The sequence below is a fragment of the Diospyros lotus genome, chromosome 14 (genome assembly GCF_014633365.1).
Source record: "Diospyros lotus cultivar Yz01 chromosome 14, ASM1463336v1, whole genome shotgun sequence".
Lineage (NCBI taxonomy): Eukaryota > Viridiplantae > Streptophyta > Magnoliopsida > Ericales > Ebenaceae > Diospyros > Diospyros lotus.
The window spans coordinates 10,631,653-10,655,629 of record NC_068351.1 but is presented as its reverse complement, the minus strand read 5'-3'; the positions used below and the strand labels follow the sequence as shown (position 1 = coordinate 10,655,629).

General features: G+C 35.2%; 1 protein-coding gene across 1 annotated transcript; it reads right to left on the bottom strand.

Annotated features, from left to right (window-relative positions):
- Positions 1–590: 590 nt before the first annotated feature.
- On the bottom strand, positions 591–22,902 carry LOC127790745 (nuclear pore complex protein NUP93A-like). The gene is made up of 15 exons (XM_052320397.1): positions 22,657–22,902; positions 22,318–22,409; positions 22,071–22,137; positions 21,113–21,172; positions 19,214–19,303; positions 17,682–17,951; positions 17,168–17,263; positions 16,889–17,023; positions 16,680–16,733; positions 16,472–16,555; positions 15,318–15,404; positions 14,339–15,241; positions 4,741–4,922; positions 3,757–4,048; positions 591–1,193 (listed from the first exon to the last, which is right to left on the bottom strand). Exons 1-15 carry the CDS (start codon positions 22,756–22,758, stop codon positions 1,116–1,118), a joined length of 2,592 nt encoding a protein of 863 aa, XP_052176357.1. The 5' UTR covers positions 22,759–22,902; the 3' UTR covers positions 591–1,115.
- Between the last annotated feature and the right edge of the window lie 1,075 nt (positions 22,903–23,977).

Genomic DNA, 23,977 nt, shown 5'->3' with positions numbered 1-23,977 from the left:
GTATCTTATTCAGAATTAGAAATGTTCTGCTGTATCTGCTACACCGTGAGATAATATTAAATGGTTAAATATAATTTTATGTTTATTTAAAAATAGTAAATTTATAAAATGATTAAAAAAACTAAAATACTACTTACTATTTTAAAAAGTAACATAATTACGAAAGAAATAATAATTATAAAAAAATAAACTATTCATGACTATGCTTTCCTGTTAGTCTTTTTATGAAAAAAAACCGGTAAATCTCTTATTTTTGTTTGATATTAACTTGACTTTTTTTTTTTTTGGAAAAGAAAGCAATTGTGCTTTAAAAAAATAAGTCAATAAAACATTATTACGCTTTAAAACACAACAATACCAGCAAGGCTCTAACTTAGCCCACTGACCTAAACATAAACATATTCCGACCACCTGCTCTGCCACCATCCCAACCAACGTCCATCCCCCTCCGTCATGTTCATGTTGAAAGTGCAACCGCCTCAGCTGGGTTATACATACATATATATATATATATATTAACTCGCAAATATCTTATGTATCTAAATTTCATAATGTTTGACCCATCAAATTTTAAACAGCAGAAAAACAAATGACTAACCGAAGGCTAAAACATATTTTGACTAGGAGAAAGGGGAGCAAGTAGAGTATTTTGCACTTCAATGAGCAGAGTTCTTTCGCTAATGATGAGATCAGATCTACAAATGGGCAGCCACTAATACATTTCTCCCATCCCAAATTCCTGAAAGCGGCAAAGTACATCGACAAAATTTGTTTTCTCCTCCTTTTGTTTATAGTAGTACACAGCACTTTTTGTTTTTTTAACAGGCTAGTTAGTTTTCTCCCTTTTCCCTAAACATGAAACCAAACCAACCACACCCCCCCCCCCCCCCCCCCCCCCAAAAAAAAAAAAAGCAACAGGTGAACATAAAACAATTCATCAAGAAGGTATAAAGGAAAGATGTTACCAAGAATAGCAACGGCAAGAGAGGAGAGGAACAAAAACAAATCACCCCAAGATTCTTCTCACTGCCATAACGCTTACATTTTTGTACAAGATCCATACATTCGTCATTAACCTTGTCATCATTGGATACCACGGCCGGCCATCGTGTTCTTCACAGGGTTCGAGCAACCCTTTCGTACAAATCACGCGGCCAGCTCCTATTCAAATTGTTGGCAAGTAAATTTGCGATCTGCAGAGGCCAAAAATACTCTTAGATAAAATCAGACTCCACAGAGAATCTGAATGGTCCGCATAGATCAAATTTGCTCATGAAATTGTTATATGAATTATTTGGTTTCTCCATAGCTAATACAGTCGATAAGTTCAGAAAACCAACCGAATTGTGAAAACCCCCATATCCTTAAATGACCACTACAGAAGCTTATGAACTAACTGAACTTATTCTCCCAAAGCAGTTTCTTACACTTCAACATATCAAGCTTAATTCCATTAGGTGTGGTAGGCAACATGAATTCTAATTCGTCAATCATCATTATTTATGACCAGTTTCTTGCAGTTCAAGCAACTAAAACATTCACATCAAAAGTAAAAATAAACAAAATTAAAATCCTATTGCCCCCGGGCATCAGCAGGGCATCAGTAGTGCATCCAGTCTTACGGCAACCTTATAATGATAGAATAGCATATCCACATGCACCCCACAAGTTTATACTCCTGCTGGCAAGAAAAAAAAAAAAAAACACCCTAGCATATTAAGAATTGGTATGCATATTCTAAAACATATTACATTTTCATTCCAAAACACTGCATTTACCAACCCTAACAATCCCTATAATTTCAAATTTTATCCTTTGAAAGTACTTTCATAGGAATGAATCATGTAAAAACCAGGTCGTACTGGACATCAGCAACCAGCCGATGTTCAACTGGGTGGTTCAACTGTGAACAAGCTGAACCATTCCAATTCAAATAGTTAATTTTTACCCTTTTTCTACTCCTCTTTTAGTCACTTTCGTTTTGATCCATTAACAAGTTTCTATTATTTGAATGTAACAACCATTAATGCAGCACTGTTTAGTTTTTGTGCATTTTTGAAAATATTATATATATAGGTCTGCAAAGACCACAATTATACTATAATTATTATTACTTTTTGCTTTAAGTTAAACTGAACACAAGGCTGGGGAAGGGGGCGCACGCTTGAGGCACAAACCCATACAGCAAGAAAAGCAGGATCCACAAGACCAGCACATCCAGGCAATTGGTGATTGGATGGAAATCCCATGACCACTTATCTATTGCATTAGGTCCCTCAACTCAAGCAGTGCAGGATGGGGGAAGGTACCCAACCTTCTTTTTTGCTTAAAGTTAAACTGAACACAAGGTTCAGAGAATCAGAGGGAAGGGGAGGGTAAGGAGGAAACCCACATGCTTGAGGCACTAACAGATGTAGCAAGGGACGAGAGACCTACAAGACTACCACAACAATTGTATTAATTATTAAGCAGTTTGAGTAGCTTCTTTTTAGATGATCATGGCAAGCTGGAACTTGTTGATGAATAGTAGTCATTTTTTAGCAACAACTGAAAGTAAGATTGTCGAAGATCACAATTTGTCATGGATTTTGAATTGTCTTGAGAATATGTCATGAATATCATAATTTTTCATGAAAATATCTTATGGATTTAATTTTTATTTCTAAATCATAATTTCAATTATTATATATTTATTTATTTAATAAATAGTACATCCCAATTCAACGGCAGTCCGACCACTGACCCTTGATCGTCTCCCCTTTCCAGTTCAATGCCCACCAATTTTTTAATCATTGGAAAGGAGAGAATTTACATACATAACAAATACAATTTTATGTATAGTAGTCTTTGCTTGAAAAATGAAGATCATAATGTTTTGATTAATATGTTTAAAGGGGAAAAACACACATTGTGCCATTTCATGGGATAAATAACTGTTAAAAAGACACAGGCTTTAAAAGTATCTTAACCTTTGATAATAATATATCTTAGTTTACCCCTATTGTACCACATTCTAGAACATGTGGGACCTGTTCCAAGACAAAGGCTTTAAAAATATCTTAAACTTTGATAATAACATATCTTAGTTTACCCCTATTGTACCACATTTTAGAACATGTGGGACCTGCTCCTATTTCATAATAATCGTAATAGAGGTTCAAACTACACCTCAAAAGGAATCATTACCCTTGTTTATACAATTCATCTGGCTCCGATATTACTGATACAAGAACCAAAGACAAGGATAAAGTTCCATGATCATTAGATATTTAGAACTGCAATACCCTATTAGCCGTGTGATGAAAAAGCCCACTGGGAGTAGATGTGATTATTTGGCTACACATATAGAAGCAAGTCAATTCAGCATCTTAACATCTCTTTCTAAAGGGAAAAAATGTTCGTGTTACAGCATTTTAAACAGAACCAAGATGGGCAAGTTGCTTGGCTCTAAGAGTATTCATAAATAGAGGGACCTATTCAGATTAAACTTTGATCCACAGGCCTAAAACTGGCTGAGAGCTAGGATAAAGTGAGTTAATTATAGCAGAGTGAAGAAGGCATCTTGATCAATAAGAAAAGTTTGAACAGGCTAGGAATTCTACTGTATTGAATAAAAATTTCAAATAAATGGCATCAAGCATTCACATAATCAGCATGAGTTTGCACAATTTTGCATTATGTAAGACAAAAAAACCTAATCATTGTACACAGTAATCAAAAGAGAGGGCAAGATCTACTCAGCCCAAGAGAACATACCTTGGCCTTCAAGGCACGGAGTGATCCATCTGAATCTGTGACATTGTCCAGGCAATGAAGAGAAACCTTCAGAAGGTCTGGAACACAAGCTTGGACATGGGGAGATAAATTCTGGAACACATCATTTGCAGTATCTGGTGCTCGTGGATCTAAAGGAAGAAATGGAATCTTGGCAACCTCCCTCAGAGTATCTAAATAACGGCCAGCTCTGGCCAACCTAAGGATAGTTAAAATGGCCTCCAGCTGCCTTAACACAGTTTCTTGTTCCATAACATGTTCTCGCTCCAGAAGACTGAGATAGTGCAAGTGATTTTTCAGTCAGGAAAGCGGGAAGTCATAAACATTACCTCACAAGTAATGAAGAGCCAAAATCAAGGGTAGGCAACAACATACATAATATACAACAAACATCAAACCACAAAACATGGTCCAAAGGCAGAATAAAAATTGTCAAGAATTGTAAAATTACACCGTTCGCCTGATATATTATACACATAACAAAATAAGAAACACCAAATACATTTGGAAAAGGATTGCAACATCATACAGGTGCAATTCATAAACATACCAAAAAAAAATTTTTAATTAATTCACAAAATCAAATTATGGTTGACAATTTGAAAAAAGGACCGCATGAAAAGTCTAGTTATCTTGTGCTAAATCAACAAAAGGAGAACCTGTAAACAGAGAATGATGGACACATGGGGGCAATCAACTGGAAGAAGTTCCACTGTAGTTTTAAAACTAGTCTATTTGAGAAAGCTTTTCCAGTGTTTGCTAATTATTCGGAAAAGTCGGTTTTATTTTTTTGTTTAATGTCTGCATGTGCATTTGCTTCATTTTTTGGGGTTAGGATTGGGGCTTTCCTTTTCTCCACACCCGCACATTACTCACAATAGGTCATTAATCATAAAAGGCAGATTATAAAACACAAAAAAAAAAAAAAAAAAAAATCAAAGTCGCAAAGGTCAAGCATGAAAGCACCTGACTTCAGGAAAATACTTGAATGTCTCCAGAATCTCGTTGCCAGAATGAATTAGCCCAGTAGTTCGGCTCTCACCATCCAATCTACCCAGTGATAGGGCACAAATTGCTTCAGACAAGCATTTGTTTATCGTCTCCAATGCCAATGCAAATGCCCCAACCCTCTTCTGGATTTCTATCGACTGAATGTTGATGGAAAAAATGCAAATAATGGAAAACAATAGATCAGCTAAACAGAAAACCTGGTGAACAACATAATTAAAAAAAATTGCAAAATTGTTTCTAAGACCATCTATAGTAATGGGCAACCCAGTGGGCAATGGTAAACATTTTTTAATAGATGAGGCATGTAAATGAAAAGGAAACAAACAAACATAGAAGTTGTCTTAAACAAGTATCACGATTTTCCACTCAAAGGATACATATATAATTCAATCTGTATGCCAAAAATAACAAATCATTCCTGCAGCTCTCTCAGAAAAGGGAACAAGAAGTTTCTCATAAGCATTTCAACACACCATGAGAGAAGGTGTCAAAAATAGAGAGCATCAAAGTATAGACACATATTAAGTAACATGTTCATGGTTGAAACAAATGATTGATTAGGTCAAGGTGCTCCCCCTCAAAAATATAACCCAAAGACAAAAGGTAACTTAATGAACATTAAATTTAGGGTAACGATGTCAGATGATACAAGTGCTAATGTATAAAATCCCTGTAGCATCTCCACATAGAGATACTTCTAAAGAAGTCCACAATCTAAGAATATAACAGTATAATACAACAAAATCAGACGGGCTTGTTTATGATTGAAGGGACTTTATTAGAGGTGAAAATAAAGGTCATCTCCCATGGATTTATCATACTATATTGAATAGATGGAGGGTTAACCACAACTGCAAAGCTAAAAAGATGCAAGGATTAAAAGTTGAGAGGCTACATTGCTACAGGTTCTCTAAAAAAGAAAGGTGTTAGGTGAATCATGTATGTTTATAGTTGTATGATTTAAGAGCATGGAAAAAATTGGGTTCCAATTAATATTCACATAAAATTTCCATAACATATGAGATGAATAAAGAGACGAGAAGGTTTGAAGAGAGGCATTCATCAGATGAATTTTATTTTAGGTTGTGCTTAAGCCAGATAAAGGAGAAGAGTTGTGTTAGGTAACCGACAGCCAACATAAAACTTAGTCAAATCCAAAACATGAACTCTAGACAAATTATGAAAAAACGTTTGGATGTGGGCGTAACCCTTCATAGCGACGCGCTACACTGCCCGCGTGTAGTGTCAAGTGAGCTAGGGCCGCTGCATCGGCGCTCGGATGTAGAGACAAATGAGCAAGGGTTCCCGCATTTGCTTGGACGAACGTGGGTAAAGAAGTTAGTCCAAAATCAAAATCAAAACCAAAACCAAAAACAAAATCAAAACCAAAACCAAAATCAAAATCAAAATCAAAATCAAAATCAAATTCAAATTCAAAGTCAAAGCCAAAAACAAAATCATAGATTAAGGATTGGGTCATGGAACATAGGAACATTAACAGGCAAAGCTATGGAAGTGGTAGATGTGATGATTAGGAGAAAGATTAATATTATGTGCCTTCAAGAGACGAGATGGGTAGGAAAAAAAGCAAAAATTTTGTCAGAAAATGAATATAAAATATGGTACACAGGAAATGATCGAGCAAAAAATGGAGTGGGGATCATTATGGATAAAAGCTTAGTAGATGAGGTAGTGGATGTAAAGAGAATAGGGGATAGGATTATTATGGTGAAGGTTATTCTAGGAAGAATGACTATGAATATCTTTAGTACATATGCATCACAAGCAGGGTTAGGTGAGAAGATAAAAGCAAAATTCTGGGAGGACCTAGAGGGACTCGTACAAATGATACCAAGAGGAGAGAAAGTGATTATAGGAGGTGACTTAAATGGTCACGTGGGTAGAGACGGAAACGGCTATAGAGAGATACATGGAGGGTATGGATTTGGGGAAATTAATAATGAGGGTAAGTCTATTCTAGATTTTGCAATGGTATATGGGCTCATCATAACCAATACTAGGTTCAAAAAACGGGACGAACACTTAATCATATATAAAAATGTCACATCAAGCACCTAAATAGATTACTTCCTCGTGAGACAAGAGGACCAGGTATGTTGTAGGGATTGTAAGGTGATACCGAGAGAGTGTTTGACTACTCAACATAGACTTCTAGTACTTGACGTCCAAGTAAGAAATTGAAAGAGAAAAAATCACATAAAACAAAATCCAAGAATCAGGTGGTGGGATTTAAAATGGGATAAACAACTAATCTTCAAAGAAAAATTAAGAGGTAGAAGAGAATGGAATGGAGAATGACAGACAAACCAAATGTGGAGAGAAATGGCTAATGCCCTGAGAAATACAGCAAAGGTAGTGCTTGGAGACACAGATGGTAGAGCCCCTAACCTTAAGGAGTCTTGATGGTGGAATGAAGAAATGCAATTGAAAATTAAAAATAAGAAAAATTGCTATAAAGCTGTATATCAGTGCAACAATGAAGAAAATCAAGAAAATTATAAAGAATCAAAAAAGGCAGCAAAAAAAACTGTTAGTGAAGCAAGGTCAAAAGCATACGAGAATCTATATAAACGACTTGATACAAAAGATGAAGAAAGGGATATATATAAATTAGGTAAAGCAAAAGAAAGAAAAATAAGGGATTTAAATCAAGTGAAATGCATAAAAAATGAAAATCAAAAAGTATTAGTGAATGAGGGAGCGATTAAGGAGAGATGGAAGGAGTATTTCACAAAATTATTCAATGATGATGGCGACACAAGAGTTAGGTTGGGACATCTTAGTAACTCCAAAGGGAACGTGCGCTATACATTTTATCGATGCATAAGTCCAAATGAAATAAGGCAAGCAATAAAAAAGATGAAAAATCATAAGGCGATGGGACCGAATAATATACCAATAGAAGCATGGAAATGCATGGAAGAAGAGGGTATCTCCTGGCTAACGAAATTATTTAACGCGATTCTTAAATCAAAAAAGATGTCAGATGAGTGGAGGAATAGTACTTTGGTCCCTATATATAAGAACAAAAGAGATGTTCAAAACTGTGAAAATTACAGAAGAATTAAGTTAATGAGCCATACCATGAAACTCTGGGAGAGAGTAATAGAGCAGAGGCTCAAAAAGAAAATAGAGATCTCAGAAAATCAGTTTGATTTCATGCCTGGTAGGTCAACAATGGAAGCTATATACCTACTGAGCCGCCTAATGGAAAGGTATCGGGATCATCAAAAGGACCAACATATGGTGTTTATAGATCTAGAAAAGGCCTATGATAGGGTCACTAGAGAAGTATTATGGAGGATTTTAGAGAAGAAATGACTCCGAATAGCCTATATACAAGCCCTTAAGGACATCTATCATGGTGCAGAGACCAAGGTCAGAACATGCGGAGGGGATACTGAATCGTTTAAAATTACAATAAGATTGCATCAAGGTTCTGCACTAAGTCCATACTTATTTGCTTTGGTAATGGATGAACTCACTAAAGATATTCAGACAGAGGTGCCATAGTTTATGCTATTTGCAGACGACATAGTGTTGGTGGATGAAACAAAAGAAGGAGTGAACCCTAAGCTTGAGTTATGGAGAAACAATTTAGAATCTAAGGGATTTAAATTAAGCAGAAAGAAAACAGAATATATGGAATGTAAATTTAGTAAGAATACAAGAGTGGAGGATGTTATAATAAAATTGGAAGACCAAATCTTACAAAGAAAAGACCATTTTCGATATTTGGGATCAGTGATTCAAAAAGATGGAAAAATTCACGAGGATGTCACACATAGAATTAAGATAGGTTGGCTAAAATAGAGAAATGCATCGGGAGTGTTATGTGATGGTAAAATCCCATTAAAATTGAAAGAAAAATTCTATAAGACAGCTATAAGACCAATTTTGTTGTACGGCTCAGAATGTTGGATAGTCAAATACCAACATGAACAAAAGACGAGTGTAGCGAAGATGAGAATGTTAAGATAGATGTGCGGCTATACAAGAAAAGATAAAATTAGAAATGAAGTTATTCATAATAAGATAGAAGTAGTGCCAATAGAGGAGAAGATGAGAGAGACTAGACTAAGATGGTTTGGTCATGTGAGAAGGAGACCAAGAGACACTCCTGTGAAGAGAGTTGATGGAATGGAACAATTAATCAAAAAAAGAGGTAGAGGCAGACCTAAGAAGACTTTGAGAGAGACATTAAAGTTTGATATGAAGTGTATGGATCTCAATGAAGATATGACAAAAGATAGAAATACATGGAAGTCTAGAATTCATGTAGCCGACCCCACATAGTGGGATAAAGGCTAGATATGTTGTTTTTGTGCTTAAAATGATTCCCGAATTGAGATTCTACCAATAAAATTGGACTCCAGTAAATACATTGCTGATATTACTCCAAGTATAAGTTTCTGCTGTGGCTAGCAGCAGATAAAAAAGGAAATCTAGGTCTACTGAGGAATAATAATATCCAGAATATGGTAAAGCCAAATGTTCCAGTAATTAATGCTCAGTTGAAAGCAAAAATAGAATGCATACACCTCTGGTTCAAAATTTCAGAACTAACATCATCAATCCAGAGGATATGTTCATGGCTGGTTCAAGGTAGTCAGAGGCAAAAGGCATTCGTAAGGCACTATGAACCTTATATCACATGAGGCATTGGACACTAAAAAGGCACTCGTTTGTCCGAAGCAAGTGAGCTAGGGCCATTGCATCGTCGCCCGGATGTAGTGACAAATGAGCAAGGGTTCTCGCATTTGCTTGGACAGATGTGGGTAAAGAAGTTAGTCCAACATCAAAATCAAAATCAAAAACAAAAACAAAATCAAAATCAAAACCAAAACCAAAAACAAAATCAAAATCAAAAACAAAATCAAATTCAAAGTCAAAGCCAAAAACAAAATCATAAATTAAGGATTGGGTCATGGAACATAGGAACATTAACAGGCAAAGCTATGGAAGTGGTAGATGTGATGATTAGGAGAAAGATTAATATTATGTGCCTTCAAGAGACGAGATGGGTAGGAAAAAAAGCAAAAATTGTCAGAAAATGAATATAAAATATGGTACACAGGAAATGATCGAGCAAAAAATGGAGTGGGGATCATTATGGATAAAAGCTTAGTAGATGAGGTAGTGGATGTAAAGAGAATAGGGGATAGGATTATTATGGTGAAGGTTATTCTAGGAAGAATGACTATGAATATATTTAGTACATATGCACCACAAGTGGGGTTAGGTGAGAAGATAAAAGCAAAATTCTGGGAGGACCTAGAGGGACTCGTACAAATGATACCAAGAGGAGAGAAAGTGATTATAGGAGGTGACTTAAATGGTCACGTGGGTAGAGACGAAAACGGCTATAGAGAGATACATGGAGGGTATGGATTTGGGGAAATTAATAATGAGGGTAAGTCTATTCTAGATTTTGCAATGGTATATGGGCTCATCATAACCAATATTAGGTTCAAAAAACGGGACGAACACTTAATCACATATAAAAATGTCACATCAAGCACCTAAATAGATTACTTCCTCGTGAGACAAGAGGACCGAGTATGTTGTAGGGATTGTAAGGTGATACCAGGAGAGTGTTTGACTACTCAACATAGACTTCTAGTACTTGACGTCCAAGTAAGAAATTGAAAGAGAAAAAATCACATAAAACAAAATCCAAGAATCAGGTGGTGGGATTTAAAATGGGATAAACAACTAATCTTCAAAGAAAAATTAAGAGGTAGAAGAGAATGGAATGGAGAATGACAGACAAACCAAATGTGGAGAGAAATGGCTAATGCCCTGAGAAACACAGCAAAGGTAGTGCTTAGAGACACAAATGGTAGAGCCCCTAACCTTAAGGAGTCTTGGTGGTGGAATGAAGAAGTGCAATTGAAAATTAAAAATAAGAAAAATTGCTATAAAGCTGTATATCAGTGCAACAATGAAGAAAATCAAGAAAATTATAAAGAATCAAAAAAGGCAGCAAAAAAAGCTGTTAGTGAAGCAAGGTCAAAAGCATACGAGAATCTATATAAATGACTTGATACAAAAGATGGAGAAAGGGTATATATAAATTAGGTAAAGCAAAAGAAAGAAAAATAAGGGATTTAAATCAAGTGAAATGCATAAAAGATGAAAATCAAAAAGTATTAGTGAATGAGGGAGCGATTAAGGAGAGATGGAAGGAGTATTTCACAAAATTATTCAATGATGGCGACACAAGAGTTAGGTTGGGACATCTTAGTAACTCCGAAGGGAACGTGCGCTATACATTTTATCGACACATAAGTCCAAATGAAATAAGACAAGCATTAAAAAAGATGAAAAATCATAAGGCGGTGGGACCGAATAATATACCAATAGAAGCATGAAAATGCATGGAAGAAGAGCGTATCTCCTGACTAACGAAATTATTTAACGCGATTCTTAAATCAAAAAAGATGCCAGATGAGTGGAGGAAGAGTACTTTGGTCCCTATATATAAGAACAAAGGAGATGTTCAAAACTGTGAAAATTACAGAGAAATTAAGTTAATGAGCCATACCATGAAACTCTGGAAAAGAGTAATAAAGCAGAGGCTCAGAAAAGAAACAGAGGTCTCAGAAAATCAATTTGATTTCATGACCGGTAGGTCAACAATGGAAGCTATATACCTACTGAGGCGCATAATGGAAATGTATCGGGATCATCAGAATGACCTACATATGGTGTTTATAGATCTAGAAAAGGCCTATGATAGGGTCACTAGAGAAGTATTATGGAGGATTTTAAAGAAAAAATGAGTCCGAATAGCCTATATACAAGCCCTTAAGGACATGTATCACAGTGCAGAGACAAGGGTCAGAACATGCGAAGGGGATACTGAACCGTTTAAAATTACAATAGGATTGCATCAAGATTCTGCACTAAGTCCATACTTATTTGCTTTAGTAATGGATGAACTCACTAAAGATATTCAGACAGAGGTGCCATGGTGTATGGTATTTGCAGACGACATAGTGTTGGTGGATGAAACAAAAGAAGGAGTGAACACTAAGCTTGAATTATAGAGAAACAATTTAGAATCTAAGGGATTTAAATTAAGCAAAAAGAAAACAAAATATATGAAATATAAATTTAGTAAGAATGCAAGAGTGAAGGATGTTATAATAAAATTGGAAGACCAAATCTTACAAAGAAAAGACCATTTTCGATATTTGGGATCAGTGATTCAAAAAGATGGAGAAATTCAGGAAGATGTCGCACAAAGAATTAAGGCAGGTTGGCTAAAATGGAGAAATGCATCAAGGGTGTTATATGATAGTAAAATCCTATTAAAATTGAAAGGAAAATTCTATAGGACAGTTATAAGACCAGTTTTGTTGCACGGCTCAGAATGTTGGGCAGTCAAATACCAACATGAGCAAAAGACGAGTATAGCGAAGATGAAGATGTTAAGATGGATATGTGGCCATACAAGAAAAGATAAAATTAAAAATGAAGTTATTCATAATAAGATAGGAGTAGTGCCAATAGAGGAGAAGATGAGAGAGATTAGACTAAGATGGTTTGGTCATGTGAGAAAAAGACCAAGAGACGCTCATGTGAGGAGAGTTGATGAAATGGAACAATTAATCAAAAAAAGAGGTAGAGGCAGACCTAAAAAGACTTTGAAGGAGACATTAAAATTTGATATAAAGTGTATGGATCTCAATGAAGATATGACAAAGGATAGAAATACATGGAACTCTAGAATTCATGTAGCCGACCCCACACAGTGGGATAAAGGCTGGATATGTTGTTGTAATAAAAATTATATTTAATATGAAAAAGATAATTGGACAACATAATATATAACATTAACACACAAAATATAAGTTATACGACACATGTTCAATATTTATATGAAAAATATAAACAAACGTTAAATACTTATAGGAAAGAAAACAAACATATAATATATAATATTCACACAAAAAATATAAGTTACATAATTTATATAAAGTTGCATAATATATAATATCAACATACAAACAATATTATATATGTAGTTATAAGTTACACTATTACAGGCTTACAGTTTTGGCAAACATACATAACTCTTTTGATGCAAATTTTAACTGAGTATTGACTAGAAGTTTAGAAGAAAATATATATATACATATATATATATAACAGAACAAAACAGTGACTGTCAAGCAACAATTAGCCAACTCTGAAGAGTAAAACACTAGCTGAGAAACAGTGCAACAGTGACTAAAAAGCAACATCAACAGCATACAAAACAAAGAGGAGCTAGGTACATCTATTTTTCTTCTTTGTTTTTTTCATTTTCTTCTTCATTTTACTCCTATTACACTGAGACATTTCATGTTCCTTCTGCAGACGACCCTTCACTTCAATTTTTCTTTTGATTTTGATTCATTATAGCCCAGACAAGTGCTTGTGGCGCTCAACGCCTCAGCAGAGGTGGCGCCTGTGTGAAGGAGCCTTGCCTAGCAGTAGGCAAGGCACTTCCCCAGCACCTTGCATAGCCTGAGTGCCTAGGCGAGCCAGGTGCTCACTTTTGACTTAACTGGGATGGTTAAGGATATCTCCTTGAGGTTTTTCCACCTGGATCACCTCTCTTCAGGCCCCTTCTTTAATTAACTTTCTGTACCTATAGGTAGCTTCCCATCTGCATTCCCAAGCAAATGTATTTGCTCCACTGCACATTAATAACTATAATCTTACATTGGAGGAATAAAAAGGAAATGACTGAACAGTAAATTTCTATCCACCAAAAGAGTTGGTTGAGAAATTTAGAACTACAGAAGTCTTAAGTGTCTAACTTCCACAAGAAAGACTATGAAATCTGGAAATTCTAGTACAGATAAGTATGTGGAAAGCTGCAATACTCATAAAGATACATACCCCTTTATCAAAAATATGTAGGAGAGATACACACAAGCTAACAAGGTGATTTGTTTTTTCCACTAGACAATTATAAAGGAAGAAGACAAGCCTTGGAAGCAATGGTAAGGTTGCTCAATGATGACCGGAAGGTCATAGATTCAAGTTGTGGAAACAGCCTCCTTAAAAAAAGCAAGGGGAAGGTTGCATACAAATACGAGCATCCCCTAACCCTTGCAAAACAGGGGGCCTGATGCACTAAGGAAGTCCTTCATGTAATTATAAAATTAAATCAAAAGAAAAATAACCAAAGTTCCTACTTGAAGACAATCTACCCATAGATTTTGTGAAATATATGGGTAATAGCTCAGATCAGTCCTGAATAAGTATTGGAAAGGTTAAGGGTGGTTGATAAATAGCTATTCACTTCCACCAGTGGAATGCATCTTTTAATTAAGTTTACATGAATAGAGAGGCAAAGATAAATAGAAGACGTCTCCAATGTACAAAACTAGCTACAGAATCAAAATAAACATCTATAACACATTAGAATCTATTAACTGACCAGATGAACTGGTGTTATTTGGAAAATGTGCATTCAGAAACTAGATGGGAAATATTAGACAAGTGATGGATATACAGAAAAGATAATGTTCACCTTGTCATAAAGCCATGCTTCCTGACACTGGTGAGCAGCTTCAAGCAGAAATTGCTGTCTTGATTTTACGTCAGTCAAAAACCTTCTCAGTTCACCTTCTTCTCCAGCGCCTCTTGGACCAAGTAAAAGATAAATTCCACCATCCCGTAACAAAATCTCTGTCAGGAGTTGCTTCAGCATCAAGTTCCTCTGTCGCTGCTGATCTACATTACCTCTCCCACTCCATGACAATTGCCCACCACCCACAGCAGCAGCAGCTTGTGCATAATATTCCAATGCTGTTGATAGATCACCATGGCGTAGATATACAGCTCCATATTGCCTAATGATGCTAGATGCCTCCGCAAAAGCATCCATCATGCCCAGTTTCTGGACTGCCCCAGCACTGACAGAAAGGACCCCATGGTCAGCCAGCACAATCGATAAATGAACAGCATCTACGTTATATCCTTCACCTCCCACATCCTTGGACAAATATAGGACAGCTGGTAGTAACTGGATACTTAAAAGCAAAACATATGGATATACCAGAGGGTCCTTTCCATTCTTTGTGTAATAGGAGGGCTCAAATTTGTTTAGGTAAGCCTGCAAATCATCCAAACTATAGGGTGAAAATCCTTCACTGAGTACAATGGAACTGGATCCTACAGGACCATCTCGTATGGCACACAATTTGAACCACAAGAAATCCTCTATGGTGTTGAAAAGTGTAGGGAACTCTCTAAGCAGTCGATCAACGTGCCGACGAGAACCAGATATTATAGCATATAATAGCAACTTTTTTTTGTCATATGCCGCTCGACTAACTCGATCACCCATCCTTAGCAACTTCTCACATTCTTCTGAAGCAGCAGCAGCAGTCTCTGGCGACACCATTCCTCCAGTAGCTATCCATTCAGAAAGCTGTCAAAACAGGAAAAAGAAAAAGTGATTACATCCAAATGAAGACTCATCAGCACAGGAACCAAATAATGAGTACCTGGGAAGCAAAGTGATGTGACGCACGAGATGATAAGGCAACATTCCTTGCTTCATCATAATATCCCGTTCTCAAGCAAAAGTAAATCTGTTGTTAAAAACAAACAGTAGTTAGTCACAACCAAATTTCTCCGACATATCATCATTTCCAATATGGGAGACATATCATAAAAGAATAAAACTGAATGTTTCAATATATACAAAGTTCTTATATTTTTCTATTCTATGCTCAAATTTGCCACAAAGCTGTTCTTGTTTATTATATATGAAAGTTAACAAGAAGACAAGTGATAAAGCAAGTCAATTCATTCCAAGTCACTACAACAAACAAAAGCAAAATTTGATGGCATGGAGAATAACAGCCTGCTTACGACATAAAAATAAGAATAGAACAGTTATGATTATACTTCTATTGCTGACATTTAAAATAATAAATGACCAAACAAGAAAATAAAAACAAATTCAGAATCAAAGGCTTTTCACATGTATTTTATTGCAATTGCTTAGTAAATGAAGTTAACAAGAGTTTAACGAGAATGATATCCATAGAATTAAGAACATGATGATTACAATGGAAAAGCACATCTAAACATTTTATATGATATTAGGGTTCTGTTAAAGCTAAAAGAATTTTTTTACAAAACCAGCTTTGTTAAATGACACAGAATGTTAGGCAGTAAAGTACCAACATGCACCAAATATGAATGTGAAGAAGATGAGAATATTAAGATAGAAAAGATGTGCAGCCATACAAGAAAAGATAAAATTAAAAATGAGATTATTTATAATAAGGTAGAAATGGCTCCTATTAAATATAAGATGTGTGAGATACGATTAAGATGACTTGGTTATATGATAAGAAGTCAATAGTAGCTCTTATGAGGAGAGTGGATGGCATCAAATAAACTTTTAACAAAAAGGAAGAGGAAAACTATGTGAGAAACTCTTATGTACAAGACGAGTTATAAAGGCCTTACAAAAGATATAATCATACATAGAAATGATTGGCAAGCTAGAATTTATGTAGCTAAACCGACCTAATAGGATTAAGACGTGCAACTTATAAGACCTATAATTGTGCATGGTAATTCTACTTTTTCTGATTGTTTCAGGTTGTATCAACAGGGAAAAGCGAAAACACCAAAACCCACTGACCTGCTGCCATGTAGTATCAACGGGAGGCTGCCGACAAGCATCCCCTGCATCAAAATCTAAAACCCCATAATCCCTCAAACGTATCTGGACATAAAAAGAAAAAATAATAATTAGCAAAAGACGCTAATGATACAAATTGTACAATATTTGCCTTCCAAGTACACATGCAAATTATAGAAGTTAAAAACATAGAAACCAGTTCACAAACCCGAAGAAATGCTCGTATTCTTTGCAAATTGCCAACCGCTCCACCAAGAGCAGCCTTCACATTCACAAAAAAGTAATTTCACTTCATCAGCTACAATAGATAATTTAAGCAGGCACAAGATTGACTCATTAGGAGTCAAGTAGGCAGACATGGAACGGATAATAATTAGGTGTTAGGATGAGATCAAAGCATCAAAACCAATTTTTCACCTGGATAGGGTGACTTTGTATTGTATCTATGATATATTTTTCATGTCCCCGCTCAAGGTGGCGCCTTGCACCAATTACTAATGACATTTTCTTTGAAACGTTCCATTGAACAGCTGAGACCTCACCTGTCAGTGTCTATCAAATAATTTAATACATTCACTCATTAGTATTACATTAGACACCTTGCAAAAAGAACTGTGAGTAATGCAACTATGAGTTCCTAGAGCAGCAATTAAGAAATTATCAGAACCAGAAGGAAGGAGGAATAGTTAAGTATACCTGAATTAAGTGCCATATCTTCTGCATGCTAACTGATTTCCCACCAGAAGCATCAAGGCCCAAACTCTCATATGCACCTTTGAAAGCCGTAGCAGGCTAACAATGAGGAAAAAAATAAAAGAAAATATATTGATCATAAAATTCAAAAAAAAATAGAAAATTAGGTTTGAGAGTTGACTTAATCACACCAAAATATAAAAAGGTATACTACTTTAACAGAAAAACTCCTGTAACAAAATATAAAGAGGGTAGAAGGCAAAGGGAGAATATAACTAAAACCAGAATTCATTGAAAGTAAAACATTAAATACAGAACAGACTCTTGACAAGCAACTAGTTGACACCATCATTGATAGAAGAGATCAGAATGCAGTTAGTATATATTCAAAGTACATAGCTTCCAACAAAAGCACCTAACAAGCTACTTAGAAGAACCAAAGAGAAGGAAAAGGAAAAACCAGCGTGTTTTAAGATGATGCAGGAAGAACTTCAAAGTGATAAAACAATGGCCTTACCTTGAATGGTAAACCATGCTCCCTAGCATCATTGATGTTCTTAACAACTTTAGCATAGGCTGCAGCTTTTTTCTCAAGGACGGGCTTATTAGCAAGAGGTGCAAGCTGTATGCTAGATTGACCAGATGAAATCTGAGAACTCGAAGTCAAAGACACAATTTGACCCGGACGAGTACCCATGGCACCTGAATCGCCCAAATTGGTCTTAGATAAAGTGGAAATCCGGCTCAGACTCTGAAGGAAGTCCCGTTTTTCTTTTTGCCAATCCTCCTGCCATAATGAGTCACACAGAGCCATCAGTAGCACAATAAGCAATAATAAGATACCCAGCTTCCACCCAATAAAACACTTGTCGAAGCCCTTAATCTAATGCCAATTTGGTTACACATCTCACATGCTACTGCATAAATTTATTCTCCCCAAAGGCTGAATATGGTTTGCACACTCTCACCAATCCTGCCCCTAGAAATATAGAGATGTCTAACTAAAGGGAAGCACCCTGATGCATTTTATTTTAATGTTTTGAAAAACTTAAATTTAATTAGGGTAAATAACACTCAGCACCCCTAAGGTTTGGCAAAAAGACGAAGACACCCCTGACATTTGAGAAATGACAAAGACTGCCCTATTGTTAAAAAAAAGGGATATAAAGACCATTTTACCCCTGAATTTTTAAACAAAATCTGTCTCTCCCCTCACCTCTATGTCCCCGGAAAAATGGCCACAACAGGAGAGGGAAATCAAAGAGCATTGGAAAAAATCTGGCCACAACAAAAGTTGTTCACTGGAGAGAGGAGGAGCCAAGAGCCAGAGAAAATGTGAGGGAATTGTTGTCATATTAAAAATTTTAACTTCTGTTAAGTAATGGTACGGGGGGAACTGAAGCCAGATTTGTAAAGTCATGGAAGGTCCCTGTCATTTCTCAAATGTCAGGGGTGTATGTCTATGCCAAAGATCAGGGGTGCTCAGTGTAATTTACCCATTTAATTTTTTAAACTATTTAAGATGGTTATTTTTAAGTTCTGGAAATTTGTGCAGATATTATAAAAAATGCAGATGCAGTACAATTGCAATCAACGCTGATCTTAGTATTCAACAGGACTGAACAACATAAAGAAACATTTCAAATGCATTGTCAAGCCAATTGAGAGAACATAAAATAGAAAAGAATGCAAGCCATTGATTCACTAGTTCCTATATCAGGAATAGGAGATAAAACCAAAAAAAAAAAAAAAGAAAAACATAAGAAGTTATACATGACAATACTGTATGCTCCTGAAATAGATGTTCTTTTAATTATCAAGCTTTTACAGAATAGCAATTATAAAATCAATCAGTTGAAGCTCAATGCTCCGTATGCTCTGACAAGAATAATTAGAAGTAACAAGGTAACTAGAACAACCAATATGAGAAGGATTGACGGGAAGGTGCAGGGCTAAAGCTAAAGGAAATAGAGCTTTCATTTTTTAAAGGGGAAAAAAAAAAAGCAACTGAAGGAAAAGATATTAAGGAGCAAATTATGGTACACTAACCTCCAAAACTGTCATCATATAATCATTAAAACTTCTAAGGTTATCCTTCTGAGCTTCCTGAATAGCTGAAACCATTGCCATCTCATGTACCTGAAGTGCAAATACAGCAGTTCAATATGACCATCCAACCATGTACTGACCATTTTTCCAGCTAAGAAGCAAAAAGTTGTGTTTGTTCATAAAGTGATGGAACACAGAGAAATGCAAGAGATTCGTTTCTATCATGCAATTGAATGGCAGGACTGAAAAGGATATAATCAAAAAGAAATAGAGAACCAACAATCATTAAGCAACATAAAACATGCTGACCATGATAATCCATCAGACTTTATGTGCAATGAACAAATCACAGATTCAAAGAAAACAAGAACAATTCACCTGCATAACAGTTCTACCTCTGGATTTGTGACTAGTAATAAGTGGTAGTGTGGTACTTTAACAACATAGTAATTTGAACGACATAGTTCAAGGAAAAAGACAGAAACAGATGGTGGCATATATGTAAGGAAATATATGTACCACAGAATATGATGAGAGCAGGACCCTATCACATCTTATACCATTATTACTATTAACATTCCCAAGGTAAGGCATGCATGTATGATCTGAGGAGGAGGATAACAGCCACAAGCCAAATAAGCAGCTTTTTTGCTGAAGTACTCCAAATCATCCCACCTTCTAAGCATACGAAGTACTCCAAATCATTGCTTAATTGAATTTGCTTCAGTAATAGGCTCACAATTGAAGATAGTTATGAACAGGTACCAAAATTGAGTCTTAGACAAGCAGACCTACTTTTGACTATTAAAATAATAACAAGAGAATCAAAGCATGAATAAAAATTTCACATCAAAAAGGAAACAGATAAATTTATCTTAATTGTTTTAGCATTGTCATCATAATGCAACTAAAATGTTTCTCAACGTGTTTAAACATAAAAAAAATTTGTGTTATATGATCTTTTGCACCAATCAAAATAACTGGAGAAGTTGATGAAAGAGCAAGCCTTTCTCTCCCTCTGTGCCATTTTGCCATTATATTCTCATACAAGTCAAAACTAATTTCAGAGGGAAAACCAAACAAACAATTGGGGGAAAAAAATAATCCACTTGGAGTACAAGGTATAGCCCAATCATTCTTATAAGAATCTCATACACGTCACAAATAAAAGTACAACCCATATTTCATGTGTCCTTAATTGAATAATGTGGTCAGAAAGAAAGTTAAAGAATGTAAATGAAAAAATTCACAAGGAGATATCAGCAAGAACAATAACAAGGTATTAAGGTACAACCAAATTGAATGAGACTATTATCCTGTCTGCTAGAATCTGCAAGCACTGAGTATATGGTAATTATCAGTTAGAATAGGTAGTGTTGCATGCTTCAATCCTTTAGTACAACTTGATTACAGCACAAAGTTCAAAGTGAGATTCCTCTCGTATCTAAAAGAATTTAACCAGTCATACATACAACACACATGTGAATTCATAAAAGCTACATTAACATTCATCACAAAAAAAAAAAAGAAAAAATATGATTTTCTAATCCTCTGCAAACTAATTAATTGATAAAGTTCAAGCCACTTTTTTTTTTTTTTTCTGGTTGGGGTCCTTCATGTAGCTGACCCCACATAGTGGGATAAAGGCTGGATATGTTGTTGTTGTTGTTGTTTGGTTGGGGTCCTTCTAAGGTACTATCAGCCTATTATCTGTTATAGTATGACAACTGTTGAAGTGAACAGGAAAGAAACAATTTCACAGGTCACAGTATGATATAAACTTATACCCTTCTCAGCATTGATCAATGTAACATGCATACAACAAAGCGAGATAGAAGAGCCAGATTAGCAGCATTTTCAAATAATGTTGTTGCTAGACAATATAATTAATGACAGTACCTGCTGAAGATAGTCTTCAACAGTTGTTGCCTCAGCAGGGAAAACATCTTCAAAAGTTGTCTTCAATAAGAAAGTTAAACATATGTTAGGACGAATGATTAAATAATAAGCTTCAAATGAAAATTTAGAAGAGAAGTCAAGCAATGAAGGTAGCGGAGTTAAGAGTTGGGGACAAAAATCAAGTTGAAAAGAGTAATTCAATGTGGGGCTGCCTATTTTGGCCAAGTATCATGATGGTGGTACTAAAGCCACAGGATTTATCCTTTGCCAAGAGGATATATGTAGAAACTGAGGATTGCCTATGCGGTACACCAATTCCTCTGTGTGTGTCCTGTTGGAGGGTGGTAGTGAGTTTTACATTGTAACAAACACCACTGGGGGCAGGGGACACTACTTTTCAGGACTAAATGCTTATGACTAGCGAATACAATGTAAGTGTTCCAGCTTATATGATCCTGTTTGCACCTTTTTCACTTCTGGAATTAACTTTTTGCATGACATTAGGCCCACAAGACTTGTTGAATTCAGAGATATAAAATAGTCAGATCTGATTCCTCTCTATGAAATGGAGCAAACTCACCAAGGCACACCTCAAATTTCCAATCAAAAAACCATGATGAAAATAAATTCAGCATGCAAGTGCCTGCATTTCAACCTGATAAACCACCTAGGTGACTGTCAATTCTTTATTACAGCAAGTTGAATTATCAAAACAGTATGTGGATGATAGATGATAGATCCATTGGCATCCAAACGCATGCATCTGGCTTTTATAGCACCCTTTCCTGATAAAAGACTTGATCTTAAAGAAAGAAAAAGAACAAAATGATGGAGAATCGTTATATGATTACATGCACTTACAACCTTCAAAATGCGGAAGGGCGTGAAACACTTTAATCTCTGTAGTTAATGGAAGAAAAAATTACACGTCGTCTATCTAGAAAATATTAAAGAGTACCTTTAATTCAAAAGATTTAAGATCCCGAGCAAGCTGCTCTGCGTTTATTCCTTCACGGGCTAGTAGCCTATACATAAATGAACAGAACATCAAAAACAATAAAAATATTTAAAAAATCAGACCATTGAAAATCAACATTCATTCAGATGTTCGAAGTCACTATCATGCTGATTGAAGAGAAATGAATATTAGCAAAAGAAGTGTAAAGGGGAGGGGAGAGTTCAAAAGAAGTCCAACTCCTTTGCACCTCGTGGCAGCAATAGACTGAGTAGGCGCTTCCGTCCTTAGGGTTTTCGCCTTTAGTTTTTTCGACAACGCCTCCAATTGATCCAAATTCCTCTGAAGAACAAAGCAAAAAAAAGCATACACTATGACATTGGACCTAAAAAGGTCTACAAATTCTTCAACGCCGAGAAATGGAGAGAATCAAAAGGAAAACCAATAAACCTCCACTACAGTATGCCATGCATAACTATTTAGCGTTAGCAAGCTACTTGAGCATTTCACAACTCGGAACTCAGTTTATTTCAATTTAATGAAATTTCCCGGGTACCAAGCAGCGAATGAAAAAGGAAATGTAGGGAACCTGAAGAGGAGGGAATTGAGCAGACGGAGCAGCTTGTTCCAGAAGCTTCGAGGAGGAGTGGAGAAGATCCGTCCAGCTACCCATTTCTGCGTCGTTCGCCATTCTCTCTCTCTCTCTCTCTCTCTGTGTATCGCTCTAAGCCTACAACCCAGTCGGAGAGTTCAAGCTGTGTGATAGCAGAGAATAAACAAGCCCTAAATTTTGCTCTGCGCAGAGAAAGGAGCGGGAAGGGGGCTAAATGCCTAATTACACCGACAACCCATCAGTATTGGGCTTATATCACTTTTAACGGATTTACCTTGCCCATAAAATGTTACAAGTTAAAATCAACTGAGTTTGAGTCCGACATTTGATATTGTTGACCCTATTTAAATGAAAAATTACAGTTTTTACCTAGGAGTCCTATTTAGTATTTAAATGGTTGAACTGGTTGAACTAACTCAAGTCAAGAGATGTGACCCTAGTGCAAGGAAAAAATGATTAATTTTTTGCTAATAATTAAACTAATTTTTTAGTCAATTTCAGTTCAACTGATCCCTTGTCTTTTTTACTATCTTTATTTACTCTTTGATGACAATGAGATGCTTAAATTGCGTTTTTTTTATTTTTTAATTTTATAAAATTGAAAATGCATTGTCTTTATCATTTTGAAAAATTATTTTTCAAAATAAAAAATTAAAAAATACATTCTCTTTCGAATTTTAAAAAATAATAATAATAATATTTTATTCAATAAATTTGATTATTTAATAAATTATAAATATTTAATATTAATATATTATTAAAATATATATATATTAAAGTTAATAAATTTTGTAATATTTTTTTCCATTACAATAATAAAATATAAATAAATAAATGTGTTTTGAGTTTAGAGTTTGTTTTAGAATAAAACACTCAAAATAAATTTTTTTTTTTTAAGTTTTTTTTTTTTCAAAAATATATTTTTAAAAACAATAAATAGAATACGTTTTCATTATTTTAAAAAATCAAAAATTAAAAATGACTTGAAAACAGTAAAAAGAACACAGTCTTAACTTTTAGATTAATCTATTATTTTCTATTCCTTTTTTCTTTTAGATTTTTCTCATATTATATTTTGTCATTGTGAGCAGTGTATATTTTTTTCTATTTTGCTTGATCTTTAATTATTGGAGATTGCTTAAAGGTTTATTTAAATTGAGGGGACGAATAAGGAAATAAGATAAAAGAAAAATAATTTCTTTGTTTGAAAGATACTTAAAAAGAAAAATAAAAATTAGAAAGATGATAGAAAGGTATCCAATCACCCTGTTGCCTTTGTTCCTCCAAATGGGAAAAA

Excerpts from the sequence above, each read along its gene's own strand:
- LOC127790745 (XM_052320397.1), bottom strand. The coding sequence starts at position 22,758 with ATGGCGAACGACGCAGAAATGGGTAGCTGGACGGATCTTCTCCACTCC. Across the intron at positions 17,264-17,681 it reads AGCATGGTTTACCATTCAAG|CCTGCTACGGCTTTCAAAGG; the intron begins GTAAGGCCATTG and ends CCTCATTGTTAG. Across the intron at positions 16,734-16,888 it reads TACAAAGTCACCCTATCCAG|GCTGCTCTTGGTGGAGCGGT; the intron begins GTGAAAAATTGG and ends GTGAATGTGAAG.